The following is an 18,155-nucleotide window of genomic DNA, read 5'->3' on the forward strand; positions in this document are numbered from 1 at the left end:
ATCTGATGCAGCAATATAATTAAGTTGTGTTACTTGAAAATTAAATGAATAGAAAATTTCATGGGCTTCCCATTGAATACCAAATATTTTTCACTTGTACAACAGAATACATTGATATTTCCTCGTGCTTCACATTTGTGAAAAACATCAGTATTCTGCCATACTTGTGAAATATATATGGTTAATTGTATTCAACAGGAAACTATAAGATATCCTCTATGTATTGGTGAAAATATTGATTCTCCTTTGCCAAAGGATGCTCCATGCCAAATTTGATAAAATCCCTCCAATGGTTCAGAAGAAGGATCTTAAGTTTTAATCCTTAAATTCTCCTACTGGGCCCTGCCCCTCTGCACCCAGAGGGGTCACGCCCTCCGTTTATACAAAATTTAGTCCCCATTGTCAAAGGATGCTTAAGGCCAAATTTGGATAAAATCTCTCCAACAATACCGATGATGAGGATTTTAAAGATTTAAACCTCAAATTCCCATATTGGGCCCCAACCCTCTGTACCCAGAGGGGTCACACCCTCTGTTTATACAAATTGAGTCCCCTTTGCACAAGGATGCTCAAAGCCAAATTTAGTCAAAATGCATAAAGCTGTTCAAGTGTTTTAAAGGAAAAGTTGCCGACGTACACCACGGTACGGCATAAGCTCACCACATGTTGTCCTTTCGGACCAGGTGAACCAAAAAACCATTGAAGAGGGTGAAAGTCGCAATGTCAGTATACTTTCAAAATGAGTACTGAAGTTCTCAGTCATAAGTAGCTAGGTCAACTGCTATCACAGATATTTTTTATCATTGAAAATATGGGAAAAAAACACCTTTATAAAACAATGCAATAGCATATGCATGAAATGACTTTATGAAAAAATTTCATCCAGTATTGATAAATCAGGCAGTTTTCTTTGAGAGATTTCAGTATAATGACCATGTGTACTTTCCTTAAAAGATTTGTTTTTGTTTGAAGATGCATCGTGTCGTTTGGCTGAATGTTTATTTTGTTTCTTTTGACACAAGTCTGTGCTTTGCGAATCACTACTCTCACAAACATGAACATGTCCAGTATGTGTGGTATCTTTAGTAAATGTGTCTTCACTTCTCCTGAAAAATAATGAAAAAGGATATTCAGCATGCAATCTTGATGCTGTTCTCTTCAATATGATTTTAAAATCTAGATCAGGAAAGTAAATGTTGTGACAAAATAGGGCCTTATCATAGCTTCACTCCCTCCTACTTCTCAAATTATCAGGGATTTGAAAATGTAGCTATCAACTACAATTTGTATATGTATGTATCAATCAATAATTTCTTGGGAATTATTTTTCAGTTTTTCTGCATATTTTTTGAACCATCACAGATGCGTTTTGTATTGGTTCTAGTAGGTAATTATCACAAAAAGTATCTTCGAAATTCAAAGGAAAATCCAATAAAAAATAATAATAAAAAAGTCATTTTCATTACATTATGAATGCATTACTATGATAATAACTACCTCAACAATTTCTTTGGACTTCTTTTTCTGACTTCTTCACTTATGAGTAGGCCATCAAGGACAGAGGTGTTTGATGTTGATGTCCGTTTGCTGTCTCCACATAATACATCTTCTGGGACAATGTCGGAGGTGGGTTCGGTCACTTCCATATTCACCGGGGTATCAACTGGTGCAATATCACACCTTGATGCTGGTTCATCTAAAGAAGTCTCTGATTCCTCCTCCTCTTCCATATCAATATCAACAGAACTAAGACAGCTCTGTATAACTTTTGCACATTTTCCTTTTGTCCGCTTTTCAGTGGTTGAATCAGAATGTTTCTTTATAGTATCCTCTCTGAGTTTTTGTAATTTTATGCTGTGAATAAGATCTTCTCTGCCTGCCTGTTACATAAAAGGAGAATTGTTATAGTTATTGTTGCATCCTTAGCAGTCAATCGATGGTGAGGTCATCTGGGCCAATAAATCATTGATGCATAAAAGGTGAAATTATAAGACATTCCAATAATGACATAACACTGAAGGGTTATTTTGACAACACATTATATGTTCTTTAGCTCATAAGGAAATCAATACCTAGTGCTGTATATTTAAATGATTTAATTTTTGTACTAGAAATTGAGAATTAGACCAATTAAAAATTAAAAGGGAGATAATTCAGTAATCACATACATTGTAGATAACAAATTGATATAGTACATATACCTGTTTTAGTATGTCCTCAGCCACCTCTGCTAGCTCTGTCTCAGTCATCACATATATCGTCTTCCTATAATTTGAGTAAAGACTATGAAAGATTTACATTTATTATTCAATTTATTAAAAAAATTGGTGACAAAACCCATGACAAATTTTAATGTTGATTTTGTTTTCACTAAAATATAAACTACTGTAAAACATGTCAACAGATCTGGTACTGCTTACCTGTTGTACGCAGTATGTAAAGATTCTAGAACAATTGGATTAGGCATGAAGTTGAAAATGATTTTGCTAAATTAAGACCACTAGGGTTATCTCATTTTATTTACTAGCTTAAATAATTATGGTAACACTTGTTCAGTGCAATGAGAAGCATTGTTTGATTTGTGAATTTTTGTCAAAACTGAACAGGTTTAACTTTAGAATACAGACAACACATTACAGCTACTTGGATTTTTAATTAACCTGAAAATCGTAAGAGGATTATTCACATGCAGTTTTAATAGATTTGGTTTGGTAGACCTTGAGAAGAATTGAAATATGTCTTAGCCTGTCAGGTAACAAGGTTGACATCTTTGATCGTGAATTGTCTCAAAAAAACCACCAAAAAAAATTATGGTTAAGGTAGTCAGATGGGCATTTGTTAAGTTACGTTGTGAAGGCACAAGTATATATTCTAGCGTATCAAAGGATTGCTATCTTACACTTCAAATAAGCCCTAAAAATAACATTGTGTCATGCCTATGAGAGGATCATTCCTACCGATTTACTTTTGTAGGGTTTCGGGACTTTGTAACTATTGAAAAATGGTTCAACGCATGCTATCTTTCCCACTGGTGTTGGGATTTAGGTATTGTATCTGTATGTAAATACCACAGATTTTTATCCAACGTCATATATATATAAACCTTAGTTTATATTTGATCTGAAAACACATCCACACCATATACAATTGTAATTTATGATATCGTATAAAAAGACATAACTAAACATATACCTGTAATTGTTCTGTATGTTTTGAATTATGCAAACATAACTATGATTATTGAGAATGAAACCTTAATTTGATTCCAAAACATCTTTAACCAAAGAGCGATAATGAACTAAAACCATTTCCAAGATGGAATAACATCACATTACTAAAGCATAAATGGGCACTTACCTATTCTTGTTCCTGCTAAATAACTCTTTTTCCTATTTTCGAATTTTACTCAGAGACCCATCCAAAAAGTACTTACCACCTGGTATATGGCTACTATTGCAATAGAGTTTCAGTGTTAATTTGTATGGAATCTTGTATTGCATCTACAAATTTGGCAATATGTCACTATTAGGAAAGATTCACTAGGTATGTGATAAATTGTATGACCTACTTGTACTTGCTATTGGACGACTCTGTGCTGTCTGTTCTACTGGTAGAGGGTTTGGGGGACTTGGATTGAGAGGTCCGTTTATTTTTTTGGTCCGACATCATCCAGTGAGGCAGTTCTCTGTCCGTTGACAATGACCTAGACAGGCGGGGTTTCTTTGCAGGTGTTTTCTGACTATTAACCTCACCTTCTTGCTCTTTTGTTGAATCTGACTTGGAGAATTTGCTTACAGGATCAGTGGACAAAGAGGCCATCTCTGAATATGTGTTGTTGAATCTGAAAGCAGAGAAGTGAGCTGATAGGACACAATAGTTTTATTTGTAGATTTACCTCCCTCTGATTGGCATCATGATGTTTGAGTATTTTTGAGTATTTTATGCAATTTCATTCTTCTGAATCAAAAATGGCTTAATTTGATATGGAAGTACAGGTAAATTGTAGGTTAACATGTAGTTGAATATAAAATTTACTTCGCATGATCTAAATACTCATATTGATAGCATATCAGTAGCATGCCAAGATTTTTTTGAACTAGAATGTTACTCTTTAATTTTAAAGTCTGTTTCAATGGTGGTCTTTTTTATACTGGTATTATACATACCGTAATAGTGTTTTGTTCTATATTTCCAATATTGAATAATGTTGAAAATCAGTGGGAACTAATATTCAAATGAAATTTGTTTAAATATTTATTTTTTTACTCTTTTTCTTTATGAATTATATAAAATTGTCTCTTCCAAAATCTGTCCTTTTACAAATCAATTGCATAAAAGTTTCTTCCTTATTACTTTTTTTTAAGTATGAAGCCAGCTTACTTTGTTATGGTATCTGCATCTTTAGCAAACAGGAATTCTCTTCGACCATAGCCCAGATGCATGCTGATTTCATTGTCTCGAAATGAAGATATTTCATTGATTCCAGGAATTTCTGGTGGTTTTTGTTCCACATCCTCTGAAGGTAATAGGTCCATATCTTTTAGAAATGGTGGGATGTTCGGAATGCTGAAGACATGGCTCGAAGCAACCTTTAAGATAACATAAACATTATAATTCAATACATACATACAATAAATGGACATTTTAATTCAAGAATTCCATGGAGTTATGTCTCACCTGTCCCTGGTTTGATCAAAAGCAATGAATTCAGGAACCGGAGCAAAAAGAAAACTTAAACTTCATGATCATGATGAGCTGACAATATCGTTGGACAAAACACACTAAGATCCACACACAATATGATGCTTGGAACAAGATGTACTCCCCAAGATATATCAATGTGAAAATTAGGTTAGCCTAGGACTTACACTGAACTACAACAAATCTTTTTTAAACTCTTAAAATTGTAATTCTAGAAATTTTGAAGTTTTAAAATTCAAATGTTTTATACCATTATATGTGATATTTTATTAAAACTCGGACATATTTACCAACTTTCACATATATTAGATTCAAATTAAATGACTTATTTTCAAACTTTCACATGTATCAAACTCAAATAAAATTACTTATTTTCAAACTTTCACTTATATCAAAAACAAGTTAAATTAAAATTAGAATTTTACATACAAAACATTATCACTTATAATTAATTGTCAACTTTCAAATATATCAAATGTACTGGATTACAGACTAAAACTATTCAAGTGCTCTATACTGATCAAGTTACATTGTAAATGAAAATTACATATAGCTAAGTGAGCAAAGAGCTACAGTGATATAAAGTTTACCAATTCCTTGGTGGCAAAAACATAAATGGCTTCATTAATAACAAAATATTAAGAAAAGTGTGCATGCAGAAAATGTTACATGCTTTGTTGACAAGGATAAAGACAGAATTATTCCGGCAGCCATTTCCACAGCAGCAACATCCTGGCAACATCCTGGGGCGTGTTTGTTTATGCGGAACAACTGATACGTCCATTTTTAAATGTAAAAAATGTTTGGGTATAAATCCTGGTGGACCTGCAAAAGTTTATTCAGGCCTTGATCACGGCTTGCCTGAAAGCAGCATCAGATTACTGGGTCTGACCTTATTTCAACGAACAACTCAGGTCCAAAAACGCCCATGTGTTCCAGTTATCTACTTACTAAAGATGGCTGATGCACTGCCCTTGACATCTGAAACAAAACAAAATAAACTGAAGGTCAGCTAGAGGTTATTTCTGCATTTACTTTGAAGAAAATAACATGTATACACATGTGGTTTTGCTAACAATTTGACATATTTAAGGAGAATGTAGGAATGAGAATGTAGGAATGATGTAAAGCAACAGATTTATAGCTACATCTATTTTTTGTACCTTGAGATGAGGCATCCCTGCAGTCTCTGCCATCACCTTGTGAATCGGGGACTGGTAAAGATAGACACTGTCCTGAAGAGAAGGACATCTAGTGTTATTTCACCAACAGTTAATGTACACAATTACACACAAAATCCAGATGAAAATATTGAACATTTTACTATGGTAGAGAAAAAGAAAAAATCAGAAAAAATGACATACTGTGATTCTTGGAAATGTGATTAAAACAACGTTAAGTTTGTTTCTTTTTCAGATGAGATTTATAAAAGTTTTCTTTAAAACTCAGTAAAGCTTTACTAAAATGAAAATGTCCCGTTGTGATGCATGCAAACAGAATAAGTCTGTGACATGACAAACAATGTATTTGAAATTTAGCAAGACACTATGTTTGTACCCTTTCGTGGATGTGGTGAAAGGAGCAAACCTACTACATCAGGGCTTTAAATAAACCCTAGAGCGAAGGTTTTTGACTTCCCAAAATGAGCTTTGACTCTTTGGTTTTAAAGGACAGGTCTCTTTGTCATGTGTTTTAACTCTTAAATCTTGGGGAAAATTTTATTTGTCTTCTGAAATTGTTAAATCTCAAGAGTCATATCAGAGCCCTGTACAAGTATTTTACATTATTGGCCAAAGAAATAAGTTGTATGTCCTTTAATACCTCAAAAAACTCTAATTGTATATTGTACAACGACTTAATCCTTTTGCCAACATTCAAAACCACATTATTTTCTTTTAAGGTATTGCCGCCCTTCACCCATATTCCAATTCGACACTGATTAAATCCTCTAATATGTGCTATCAGGCTAACTGGCACCAAGATTTTGAAATAGTGAAAAAAACATGATCTGCTATAATCATACTATTATTAATAAAATGTTACCATTATAGTATTATATCAATAATATTTGTACCATATCTTAAACGGTAACCTTAACATGGTAATTACCTTTGTATGAATATTGAGGTGATGCCTTCGCTGGAGGTAGGCCAGCATCCCAGGGTTAGGGGGCTTGGTAAATCCTCCAGAGTCTACGGGGCTCTCCATACAAAACATGTACACCGGACAGCCACAAAACTGAATAATTCAAACATACTGTATATATATAAGTGTATAAATCATGTGATAAGCCAACACTCAGCATCTTTTTTATACCTTTTCCCAAATAAATCTGGTGTGTCTAGATGCCATGAAGGTATTCTCTAGCTTATGAACATTGGTAAAAGTTCTTTATCAAAATTACTGGACTGATATATATTCATGTACTTACTTCATTACAGAAAAACACAAGGCCTATAATTATTAGAAGAAAGAAAAGTGTTGATATTTTGATACACATTGTGTTAAGTCAGAAATACCATATTGACAACTTACCTCTTTGACAAGACTCTGCATTATATGTTTCCGTTTAGTATTTTCCTGTTGTTGCTGTCCAGGTGTACCTAAAACATATTTTACCTATTAAATAAACATACAATTTTCAAACAAGTACTAAAACTGCAGACAGTATAATTTTTTCTTCTCAACTACTTCACTTTGTGGCCTGATTGTTTCAGATGTACTTAACCCATTCACCCCTGAAGTCACATTTTAACCTTACTAAATCATAGACTGGGCAAGTCCAGTTGAAGTATGCAGGGGCGAATGAGTTAATGGCAAGTAAATGTGACCTTGTTTACAGTACTTGTTAAGTTTTTTGGGAGCTGCACGTAGGGGCCGCGGTGGCCAAGTGGTTAAGGCGTCTGCCATTCTGCTTCCACTAGCCCTCCATCGCTGGGTCGGGGGATCGAGACCTTCTTATACATGGGGCAGTTGCCAGCTGGCTGTAGGTCTGTGTTTTTTCTCTGGAAACTCCATCTTTCCTTCACCATCAAAAACTGGTAGGTCGTTAAATGACCATGGCTGTTTATAGGACGTAAATTTTAAACACAAACAAATCAAACCAAGTATGTTTGAGTACAAACCTGATATACTGACAGTGTTGTCACAGATAACAAATATCTGTCCGCCAGGGTTTACATCTGACCAGTATTGACAGATAGACACCACCTCCGGGAGAAGATGAGGATCATCAGTAGTGCCACCTATTATTCCTTCCCATTGCAAGCAGAGTGTGGGTACCTCAAACTACATCAGAGATTAAAGGGAGGGAGTCAAAGCACCTAAAGTCATTAACATATACATCTTAAAACCAGTCAGAACTCAAAATGTAATCTACATTAGAGGCATATAGCGGTAGACTGCAAGGTTAACCAATTGATTCTAAAGATAAATATTATATAGACATATATGACTGTACATGTCTTTTACCTCTAATATCTCAGCACAATTCATTGATAGAAATAGATATATATAACTTTCAATTCCACAGACAGTTGATGATACATACTTAACTTTTACTGGGAAGTGACAGCCAATTACAAACACTTACCTGATACTTTCTAGCTACATGTGTATCTAACTTTTCTGGTAAAGACATTCAACGACATATATATATATATGGTAATACCTAAACTAAAAAAATACTAGGATAGTTAAATTATATGTCATACACCTAATTACTTATACTTGGACATCAGAGCGTTAATGACAAACACATACCTTAAACTTGGACATGACAGTCAATGGTATCGTTCTCTCAAATACCTGTATACCTTCATCATTACAAGGATCAGAAACTGCAAATGAAACCAAGTGTTACATTATTGACATATAATGAATCTAGAGGTTTTATTTGTTTCCTTGTTATGACACGACATGTATACTAAAATGTCATGTATACTAAAATGTCATGTATACTCTGCTGTATGTCAATATTTGGGTGGTATACAGTATTGTGATTAAACTGTCACAAATGGAGTGTTACTATAGGATATACATACATGTAAGTTAGACATATATAATCTTATGGACAAAGCATATATGTATTCACATATTTGTTACTATACAGCTGTATATGCAACTGGCCAAACAGATAGAGCTGAGATCAAACTTACATTACTTTATAGAATATCCCTGGCCTAGATCAATGAACACTAATGAACTCATACTTTTGTTAATATTTAATAATTATGTTACTTTCTAGTACGCAACTGGCTTATATGCAATATATACATACACATGTCGCTAATGAACACATAACTGTTTTCCTACATACCAGATGTAGCTAATATGTACATAACTTAAGCCTATAATAGACACTATATATATACAGCTAATATATATGTACATTATAATTAAATCAGTACATGTACTGGTTTAATTCTGATGTATTTATATACAATACTGCTTGTGTTCAAATAGCATGTACAAGCTAGATTATGTAATTAGCCATCCTCGATACTATGACATATTCCAGGGGTGCAGGAAGCAAAAGGGAGCGTTACCACTGGCTTATCAAGGATGGTAATGGATCCTGGCCCAGTTTAAATAGCATGTATCAGATTATGTAATTACCTGGCCCAACAGGCACACCTTTTGTGATCATAGTTATATTTTACTATTAATTTAGAAACAATTATGTCTTAATGGACACATAGCACATGTGACTATAAATACTCTACATACATTTATATAACCAGTTTAATGTAAAGAGACAGGGAAAGTCAGACTGATCTTACCAGAACTGCTGCAGTAATTGATGTGATCTGTGCTCTCCTCTGAAAACCATTTGTTTATTTCCCCGTCTTGTATAGACATTTCTTGTGATGAAATACATGAATTTTCTGCCAGATGATACTCGCGTGACCACAGCAGTTGTGTCCTGCCATTGGCTGGTAGCACTTTCACTGAGGCAATTGTTTTTGCAGATATCTGTCAAAAGTTTATGTAACGAGTTACAAATTAAGATCAAATACAGCATTACATTTGTTTTGTATACAAAATGTTATTTGTATTTATTTAAAGTCAACAAGTTTTTAGTTTTACATTGTATATTCAGAATTAAAGATGTACTAAAGTACCCTCCCTGACACACAAGATTTACGTGACTAGTAGTGTACTATTCTAGTAGGTCTAATCCTTATTTAGAGGGGATCTGGATTTGAAGACATTTCTAGAAACTAATCCATTACGATCAACATACTGAACCTTTCTATGGACCATCCTGACGTACGAGTCTCTTGTTACGCCTGTAGCATTCTCATCATCCACCACAACTTTCTTGTTCTTCAGAAAAGAAATTAACAATAGGTAACATATTATGCATCCAGTGATCAATACAGGAATAGAAAATTGGTACCTTTTTTTGAAATAGGCGTAAATATGCACTGTAGGCGCATGACCTGCAGGCCACCCAGCAAGGGCAGCAGGCCAGAGCCAGGGGGAGAGTACAAGAGGGGGGCACAGATAACATCTTTGATTTTCTTTCTCATTGTTCATTATAGACGCTTCAAATCAACCATCAGATATGCATTAGAATAAAGCATTTGTATGACTGCTATGATATTGTATAACGTAAAAAGGGCCAGGCGTAAGCAGTGTCAGAAATTGACCCATATTTGCTCATTTTTTTTTTTTTTTAAAAGCCTGTATATATCCATGGCATCACAGTAAGTACTGTTATTTAAGATTAATTTTTATATTAGTCTATTTAAATCCCCAATATATTTACAGGAAATTGATATGTTGTGTAAGCTATCCAGATGATTTAATGCTATGCTTTGCCAAAAAATCAACATTGGTTACAATATTTTGCATATAAAAATAATACTCTCTCAATAGTGAAAATTGGAAGAAAATGTTAAGCAAAAAAATAAAACATGTGAAAATTACATGTTAGCAATTCGGATCTTCAAATCTGGATCTGTGTCTCCACAATATACAACAAACCTTTTTCAATAAGTTAACGACTTGAAGAATGACATCACGAAGTCCAACTGTATTGTCTCTGAAATAGTCCTGTGGGCAAACCCTTTCATGATTCGGAGATGATAACTTGTGACAAAGAATGTTTCTGCCCTGAAAAAAATAAACAGATACATGCATGATATTTTAAAGACAGTTTTTTTTTATTATGCAGTGTACATAGACATGTATATAAAACACAAAGCCATATTGTATTGCAATTTTTTTGCCCACCCCCATATGCATACTTAAAAAAATATTTATCAGTGCCCGTTTGGTCTTGGAAATGCTGGGTACCATCCCTTTAATAAGGTGCACTTTTGAGTGCAGGACAGTGTCAGGTTGTTTCGCCATAAATCCCATTCGTCCTGGGTTGTCTCCCCTTAAAATATTTTTAGAGTGAAATGTTTTAGTCCTATTTAGTTGTGTATGGCAAATTTAAAGACTATGAGACCATTTCATGTCCAGGGGTGTAGGGAAATTCCACCCGAGGGGTTTTCAAATTTGGTAAAACCTGAGGCTCTGCCGAGATTTCCCTATCCTACACCCTTGGGCATGAAAGAGTATTTTTCTCTCATTCTACCTACCAGAATAAGCTCAGAAACCATGAAAATGCGTTTGGACTGATAACCATTTTGAAAATATCAATTTTCCCCTGAGCTTTTTTGACGAAAACGTTTTTGTCAGAGAAATTAAGCATACATGTATATCATATTTGCAAACACAGTTTGTGCGCCAAAATAATCTCATCTTTCTAATGTGTACGGTAAATATATCGTAAAAGGTTTTAATTTTATCACATTGCCTTTTCCGCATTGCGGCATCAGTGTTTTCCAAATTCGTGACAATTTAACACGTAATTGTTGAGTCATTGTGACGTCACGCCCATGTAAGATAGACTCAGCAAGCATGGCTATCTTACATGGCCAGCGTTATCTTACATGACTAGATACATGTATAAGAGAAAGTTTAGTCTTTACTAGGTCACTTTTAGTCTTTTTGTCATTTGACTCGTTAGATTTTGTATGTGGTCAACCGGGTCTGCACATATTTCATTTAATGTAGCTACAAGTTCACACCTCATGAAAATCCTCTGATAACACAATTGTTTGTGATACATAAAATAAAAAGTCTTTTAAATCATTTTACAAATTCCAACAGATACTTAAAATTGTATATTTATATTAGAGCGAAACAACCTTAGGCGAACTGGATTTAGGGCGGAACTCTAGGACACAGTAACCAGGTAACTGTTAACCAAAAGAAGGATCATCTAAATACATATATGTATACATATGAGCAGATGAGAGATTGGGCCCATACAATTGCTACAGGAGGAGGAAACAAGTCTGCTTCAACCACGGAATTAGATTATCTAAGTCCATGGTTTCAACTTGCACACTTATCCACATGGATATGCAAACAAAAGAAGAAGAAGAATGAGAGTATCAACTTATTTTATGCAGGCCTCGAACTAGCCCCAAGTCTGATGTCAGGCCCAGAGCCTAAGAGGAAATTTGGGCTACCCACGAACGCACATATCCAAACCAAAGTCAACAAAACCCTGATATTGTTAAAAAAATAAACCCGATACATATATTCAAACATAACAAGAAAAGGTATTTTACAGCACCTCAGACGCATATAGAATATGAAAGCTTAATTAAGAAACGTACACAGTATTTGGGACCGTGCAGCAAAACCAAATCGTAATTTGCCGCCATCTTTAGTCGCTTACCACAAAAATAATCAAATACAAATGTCAAGAATATTTAAACTCACCACTAGAATACTGACAATAATGTATTTTAACCAAAATGATATAATCAAAGACAACATTTTGTTAATTATGCTATATATACAAAAATAGTTAACAATAATCGTCCTTTTTTTAGCAATGATATACAAAATATACTAAATAAAACGACTTCCGGAACTGATCAAAATTACTCTCCGGAACGGGGAAAGACACGTATTACGAATGACCACGGAAATAGACTAGACAAACACATATTTACAAACTATTTACATTGTTACCTGTGAAATATCGTGAATTCCTGATTAACAAAAACTGTATTTTTTCATTGCAGTAAGAAATAAATAGTAAAAACAATAATGAATTGAGAATAAAAGTTTCTCACTGACCCGAAAACCAAGAAATACTATATGAAAAAGGCACAGCCTGAAATGAGAATGGCTATTGCTGACTCCTGACATTTAATTATTGAGAATTCTACATTTTTGTTGATTGAAATTCACAATGTATTATATATATGTATTTGCGGTATAGATCCTGTTTTTGAACCCTCTCAAAATAAATGATTAGATATTGCGCCGTCGTAAATCATTAATGGCAATTTGTCATATTGAGGCTATGCATATACGTCTCTGGGCTATGGGACGATTTTTTTTACGACCGTGATTTTAAAAATGGTTGATAATTTCTTTCCGAGGCATTAAATGTATATAATCTAAAAAGTGGTTTTCAAAGAACGGAGAGAACATTTGAAAACATGAACGTGCTACTAGGCCTTCATCTTTTTAAAAGTGTTTTAATCTGAAACTGCGAAAATAAAATTGATCTTCCGGCCCAATTTTACACTTAAATGGGATCACTGGAATATGACATAGTGAAATGGAAGGCTCACTCTGTGCCACCTTGTGGATGAGACATATAGATCAGTTTGATCCTTTGATGTACATCAAAAGAACATCGCAGTCTCGTAACGGTAACATTGGCTGGCTTTGAAGTCGAGTGTCGCTCCGGTGTGATCTTCAAAGAACAGGTATCAGCCTAGCTAGCGATTGGTCAGTTTCTTTTTACACGGTTAGGTAAAACAAAATCTAGGATAGGTAGAGTTAGCGCAGAAACACATTTTTGTATTTGGCCTTATATTAGTTTGTTTTAGCGGTGTCTCACCAGGAACCAGCCATATCACGATATTATACTTGCTGTTATGAGAACGTGAAACCCAATACACCAAACAAACAAAACTGATTTACCCAAATACTCTGCATAATGTTGCCACAAATTTGTCGCCATAATATCATTTCTTGACTTTCTCTACTATTCACCAATAGTTGGGATGTTACAAAGCCCGTAATTACCACGCAGAAAAAACTTTAATTTGCTCAATACGTTTTGACAGTCACCAGGTATTCTATGCGGCCGTAGCCAAAAACATAATTTTCATGTGACACTAACGAGTTTTGCGTATAAGCATATAATACATATCAGATTGTGCAGTTTTATTTTTTTCAGCTGAAATAAATATATAGAACAAAAGTCCCAATATTAAAATATTAATATTTGATTGGTCTGTTGTTTAGTTAAATAATGACGCTAACAATTTCAGGTGACTGGAATACTTATAAGCATTTAATACGATATTTATTTATAACATATTTCAAATTTCCACCACTACATTTTTTTTAATATTCCGCTTGTTGAGTACTATTGATGGGAATTTCGGAAATACCACACAATGCCTGCTCTTTCTGCGCTTACCAAGCAGTTTGATCAACAAGGCAGGCACTTCGCTCGACTGGCATACATAGTGTATCCCATATCAAGTAGACTAATCGCACTTTTTCTAGTAACCTTTTTTTTTCAACATGATTCAGTTCTAATCTATATATAGTTTTCTAAATGATATAGTTTCTCTTTAATATAAATTGTCCATGACGCTCGGAACTTATCTATCAATATCATTAGAAGAATATCAGGAACACATAGTGTTCTTATAACTTGAAGAGAAATGTGGAAATTTCGCCAAACAAAGAGAAAATACAAGTTCTGCGGGGAAAAACTAGATAGGCAGTCTCCTTTGATTTTCGTTTATTTACCAAACCCCCTTTTCAATAATGTGCAGAGGAACATAAGAGTTTGAGAACCGTTCCCTGCGAAGCGCTGGATAAATTGGCCTCAGACAACTGGACCCTCCACTACCACTTGCTGTCAGTTGGAAACAAAAGCAGCCAGTATTCTGAGTTCGATTTCCGCAATTGTTTACTTTGCTTATTCCTCAAATGGCCTGCTTAACTCCAATATAAGCATTCTGAATTTTTCATCGGCATTTTCCATTATGGTATGTGTTGTAATTATCAGGTTGAATTCAGAGCAGGGTTTAGAAGGAAAGCCATTTTGCTGCTGTGTGTGTTTTTGATGAACTTCTAGAGGTTTCCCTGATGTTGTGTATGTCTTACCACACAAGCAAGCGACACCGGTCGATATTTCTCTGATTTATTTTTAATAAAACCCCGTAAAGCAAATGCAAATTTTCTTTCTTATGTATTATTCCTGACTCAAGACTTATTCTAAAAAAATGTGTTATTGCAGGGGCTAGCTGTAAAAGGCCTGTCACACACTATCGATGTTCCTCACCGGGACTAAACCGTAGCAAAAAAAATAACAACGGCGAGAGAAATCGGCAGAGCTTCGGCGAGAAAGCACTTGAAACCAAATCAAAATTGACCGTAGTAATACCGACATAGTACCGGCGTTTCCTTTGCGATACCGTTGTCCTACCGTTGTCCTACCGATGTAAGAGCCATTGTACATGTGTTACCGAATACCACTTTTCTGTCGTAAGTACATCGGCGGCGCATCAATACTATTTCTGTGGTATTCGGTAGATATATATATGGTACTGTACTACGGTATCACATTGGTACCAGTACGGTAAACATTTAGGCCACCAGAGAGCCGCCGATCCATTACGGGACGCTACCGACATTAAAACCTCCTCTTTCACTTTTGCGCCGATTTCCTAAATGGCGTTCGGACGATGAGTTTGTTGGCCAAAATCGGCCGGCAAGCCTGGGAACCGTAATGTGGCCGGGAGATTATCGGCCACTATCAGCCGATTTTTAGACGCTTCACGGGTCGCTGGGAGCTTGTAGCGCGGAGATAAAAGTTGCCGATGTCCGCCCGATTTTTTCTGACCCAAACTCATCGGAACATACCCGGCAGTCTCCCGTAAGTGTCCCGCAAGGATTTCGCAAGATTATCTTACCGCTCGCGGTGGAACCGTACGGTCATCTTGGGATATGTACAATTTTACATGCTCCCAGGTGTAGTGTCGTTTCAATATACATGCATTTTATTTGAACAATTTAAATGGAATTGGGCACAAGTTATTAAACAGTTACATAATGGCCACTATAATGCAATGGGCAGCGTACTATATACAATATTATTTATACATAAAAGCAGCATTGATATATACATAGATGGAAAACATATTATTTAAAATTATCAACATACTAACAACCTATACATTATATGGATTTTATCGAAATGCGAGGAAGCCGATCGCGATAGACCACAGACATTGAACATAACATCAGCCAGTGCAGGTCAATACAGGAACTCCAGAAGTCACAACGGTCCAAGTAAGCTGTGCAGCCAGCAAAGTGACCGGATCAGTAGAAATACAAAGTATAGGTGAAACTGGCGATAACAATCTTAAGGTGAAGCCCACACGCCAGAGAGGAATGTCCTTTCTTACTGAGTAACGACATTTTCTTATCTTAATACCATGTTATGGGTCTTTTTATCTCCAATGTCCTTCAGGTGCTTCGCAGACAGTGAATAGTGATGTATTTTGGACGGATCTAACGCACTTCTAACCACGTCGTTACGGACAAAGATGTCAGCGTGCATAATTTGTTATGTACTTGTAATATATCAAACGACTTCAGGTGCATTGTAATCTGGTTTATCTTTGATTTTATAGCGTGACTAATAGATAACTGATTTGATGAAGAACACTATAGACAGGAAATTTGACTTGAATTATTACCACTGATGAGTCCTATTATATATTAGCTAAGTGGCCGAAAAAAAACTATACGGTGTTGTACATTTTTGTTGCGTCTACAATCAAAAGTTCATTTCTTCCTTTTTTTCTAGAAGTCATAATTAAAGAGAGCTTTTCGAATATTACTGCTCAAACATCCAGTGGTCTGATAGCATTTACAGCTTGTCACCTCTCCGTATGTAAAAGCTATTATGAGTGCTAAATACTGTGCAGGGAACGCTTCCGGAACACACGGGGTTTGCCTCTGGTTTTCATATCAATATATGGAAATTGGTTTTGTGTTTGTCCTTTTGTTTTGGTGTTCCCTCAGTTCCTGGTGTCTTTTTGTTTTTATTGAAGTTCGGATAGTTTTATGATATTTAAAGCGTATTTGTTATGTTCACTGAATGATAACCCTGTATACTGTGAAGATCACAGCACCATTCCCCATAGCTGCGATAACGTAGCTTCTGAGAGGAGGCCAGGTATTAATATTAGTACTTACTCTTCTTTGCAGAACAATACTTATTGAATTGTTCAAGATCATATCACGGAGAGAACAACCCCACTATAACAGAGAAAGAGACAAACATAACTGGGAATATTTCAAAGAAAAAAATCGAGCGGTTCATATAGTGTACCTAAGAGTATTTTCGTATTATTTTAATTTGTTTATCTAGGATATCAATAACACGGCTTACTCGTGGTATTTTATGTGTACAATTTACATCATGGCTCAGATTTCTGTTCAAGTTAAAAAAGTGACAATGGATTGAAACTGTATCTCATATTTTAAATCTGGGGTCACATATTATCATAGTGCACTTATATTTGTTTGATCCATGAGTGTAATGTTCCCCATTACCATGCGCTCATCCTTACACGCCGTCGCTTGGATTTATATCAATTATCACCAAATTGAGCCCCAAATCGACAATTCTGCGCAATAGGGGTGTTTGATTCTTAATTTCGATGTATAATTGATATAAATTGATGTTCTTTTACAGATGATCTTGTCTCACTCTACCCTCCTGCTGATTTATGTACCGAAAGATCTGGGGTCAAGGTCGTTTGCAGACAAGATCAATATTAGCTGTTTCGCGACAAGGTGCTTCTTTTTTTGCTGATGCTTTCAGCTTCAGACAAATAAAGAGAGCTCTTTTGTGTTTTTTTTTTGTCAGTTGCTGCTTCTGTATAGTTGCCGTATTGATCGTGTATCTGGTACCAGACGAGGATATCTTCCATACATGAACATATATTATGCAAAATGTATCCTTCATTTCGTTAACTGCTACACACGATGATAAAAAAAACTCGTGTATATCGTCTTCTCTGATGTATTAAATGTTAGTAAATAGATCTTCTTTCGACAAGATGTATCTAAATTTCCAGAGTTAATCTTCGCGTAAAATTGATTGGGTGAGAGGTACCGCAACACAACAGTAATCAATAGCAAACACTAATTTGCTGTGTAAGTATTGAAAACTACAAATCCGTGTCTGCGTAATGAAAACCGCTCAGCCCTTACTAGATATTCAGGTTCGTGATAAGTCGCAAAGATTTTCGAAGAAAAAAAAATGATTATCTCGTGAATATTTATGAAACAGATCTAATAGAGCGATATGCATATTTAATATTCCGTTCGGT

The 18,155-nt window shown here is 35.1% G+C and overlaps 1 protein-coding gene across 1 annotated transcript; it reads right to left on the bottom strand.

The window, feature by feature from the left end:
• Window positions 1-852: 852 nt before the first annotated feature.
• On the bottom strand, window positions 853-12,452 carry LOC110445740. Its single transcript, XM_021490520.1, has 15 exons — window positions 12,384-12,452; window positions 10,693-10,821; window positions 9,952-10,029; window positions 9,483-9,675; window positions 8,464-8,540; window positions 7,827-7,989; window positions 7,237-7,304; window positions 6,811-6,939; window positions 5,865-5,936; window positions 5,653-5,682; window positions 4,381-4,589; window positions 3,569-3,841; window positions 2,202-2,265; window positions 1,498-1,880; window positions 853-1,106 (listed from the first exon to the last, which is right to left on the bottom strand). Exons 1-15 carry the CDS (start codon window positions 12,429-12,431, stop codon window positions 866-868), a joined length of 2,157 nt encoding a protein of 718 aa, XP_021346195.1. The 5' UTR covers window positions 12,432-12,452; the 3' UTR covers window positions 853-865.
• Window positions 12,453-18,155: the final 5,703 nt, after the last annotated feature.

The sequence above is a fragment of the Mizuhopecten yessoensis genome, unplaced genomic scaffold (assembly GCF_002113885.1).
Source record: "Mizuhopecten yessoensis strain PY_sf001 unplaced genomic scaffold, ASM211388v2 scaffold259, whole genome shotgun sequence".
Lineage (NCBI taxonomy): Eukaryota > Metazoa > Mollusca > Bivalvia > Pectinida > Pectinidae > Mizuhopecten > Mizuhopecten yessoensis.

Excerpts from the sequence above, each read along its gene's own strand:
- LOC110445740 (XM_021490520.1), bottom strand. The coding sequence starts at position 12,431 with ATGGCGGCAAATTACGATTTGGTTTTGCTGCACGGTCCCAAATACTGT. Across the intron at positions 9,676-9,951 it reads TCAGGATGGTCCATAGAAAG|ATATCTGCAAAAACAATTGC; the intron begins GTTCAGTATGTT and ends AACTTTTGACAG. Across the intron at positions 6,940-7,236 it reads TGCAGAGTCTTGTCAAAGAG|TTTTGTGGCTGTCCGGTGTA; the intron begins GTAAGTTGTCAA and ends TGAATTATTCAG.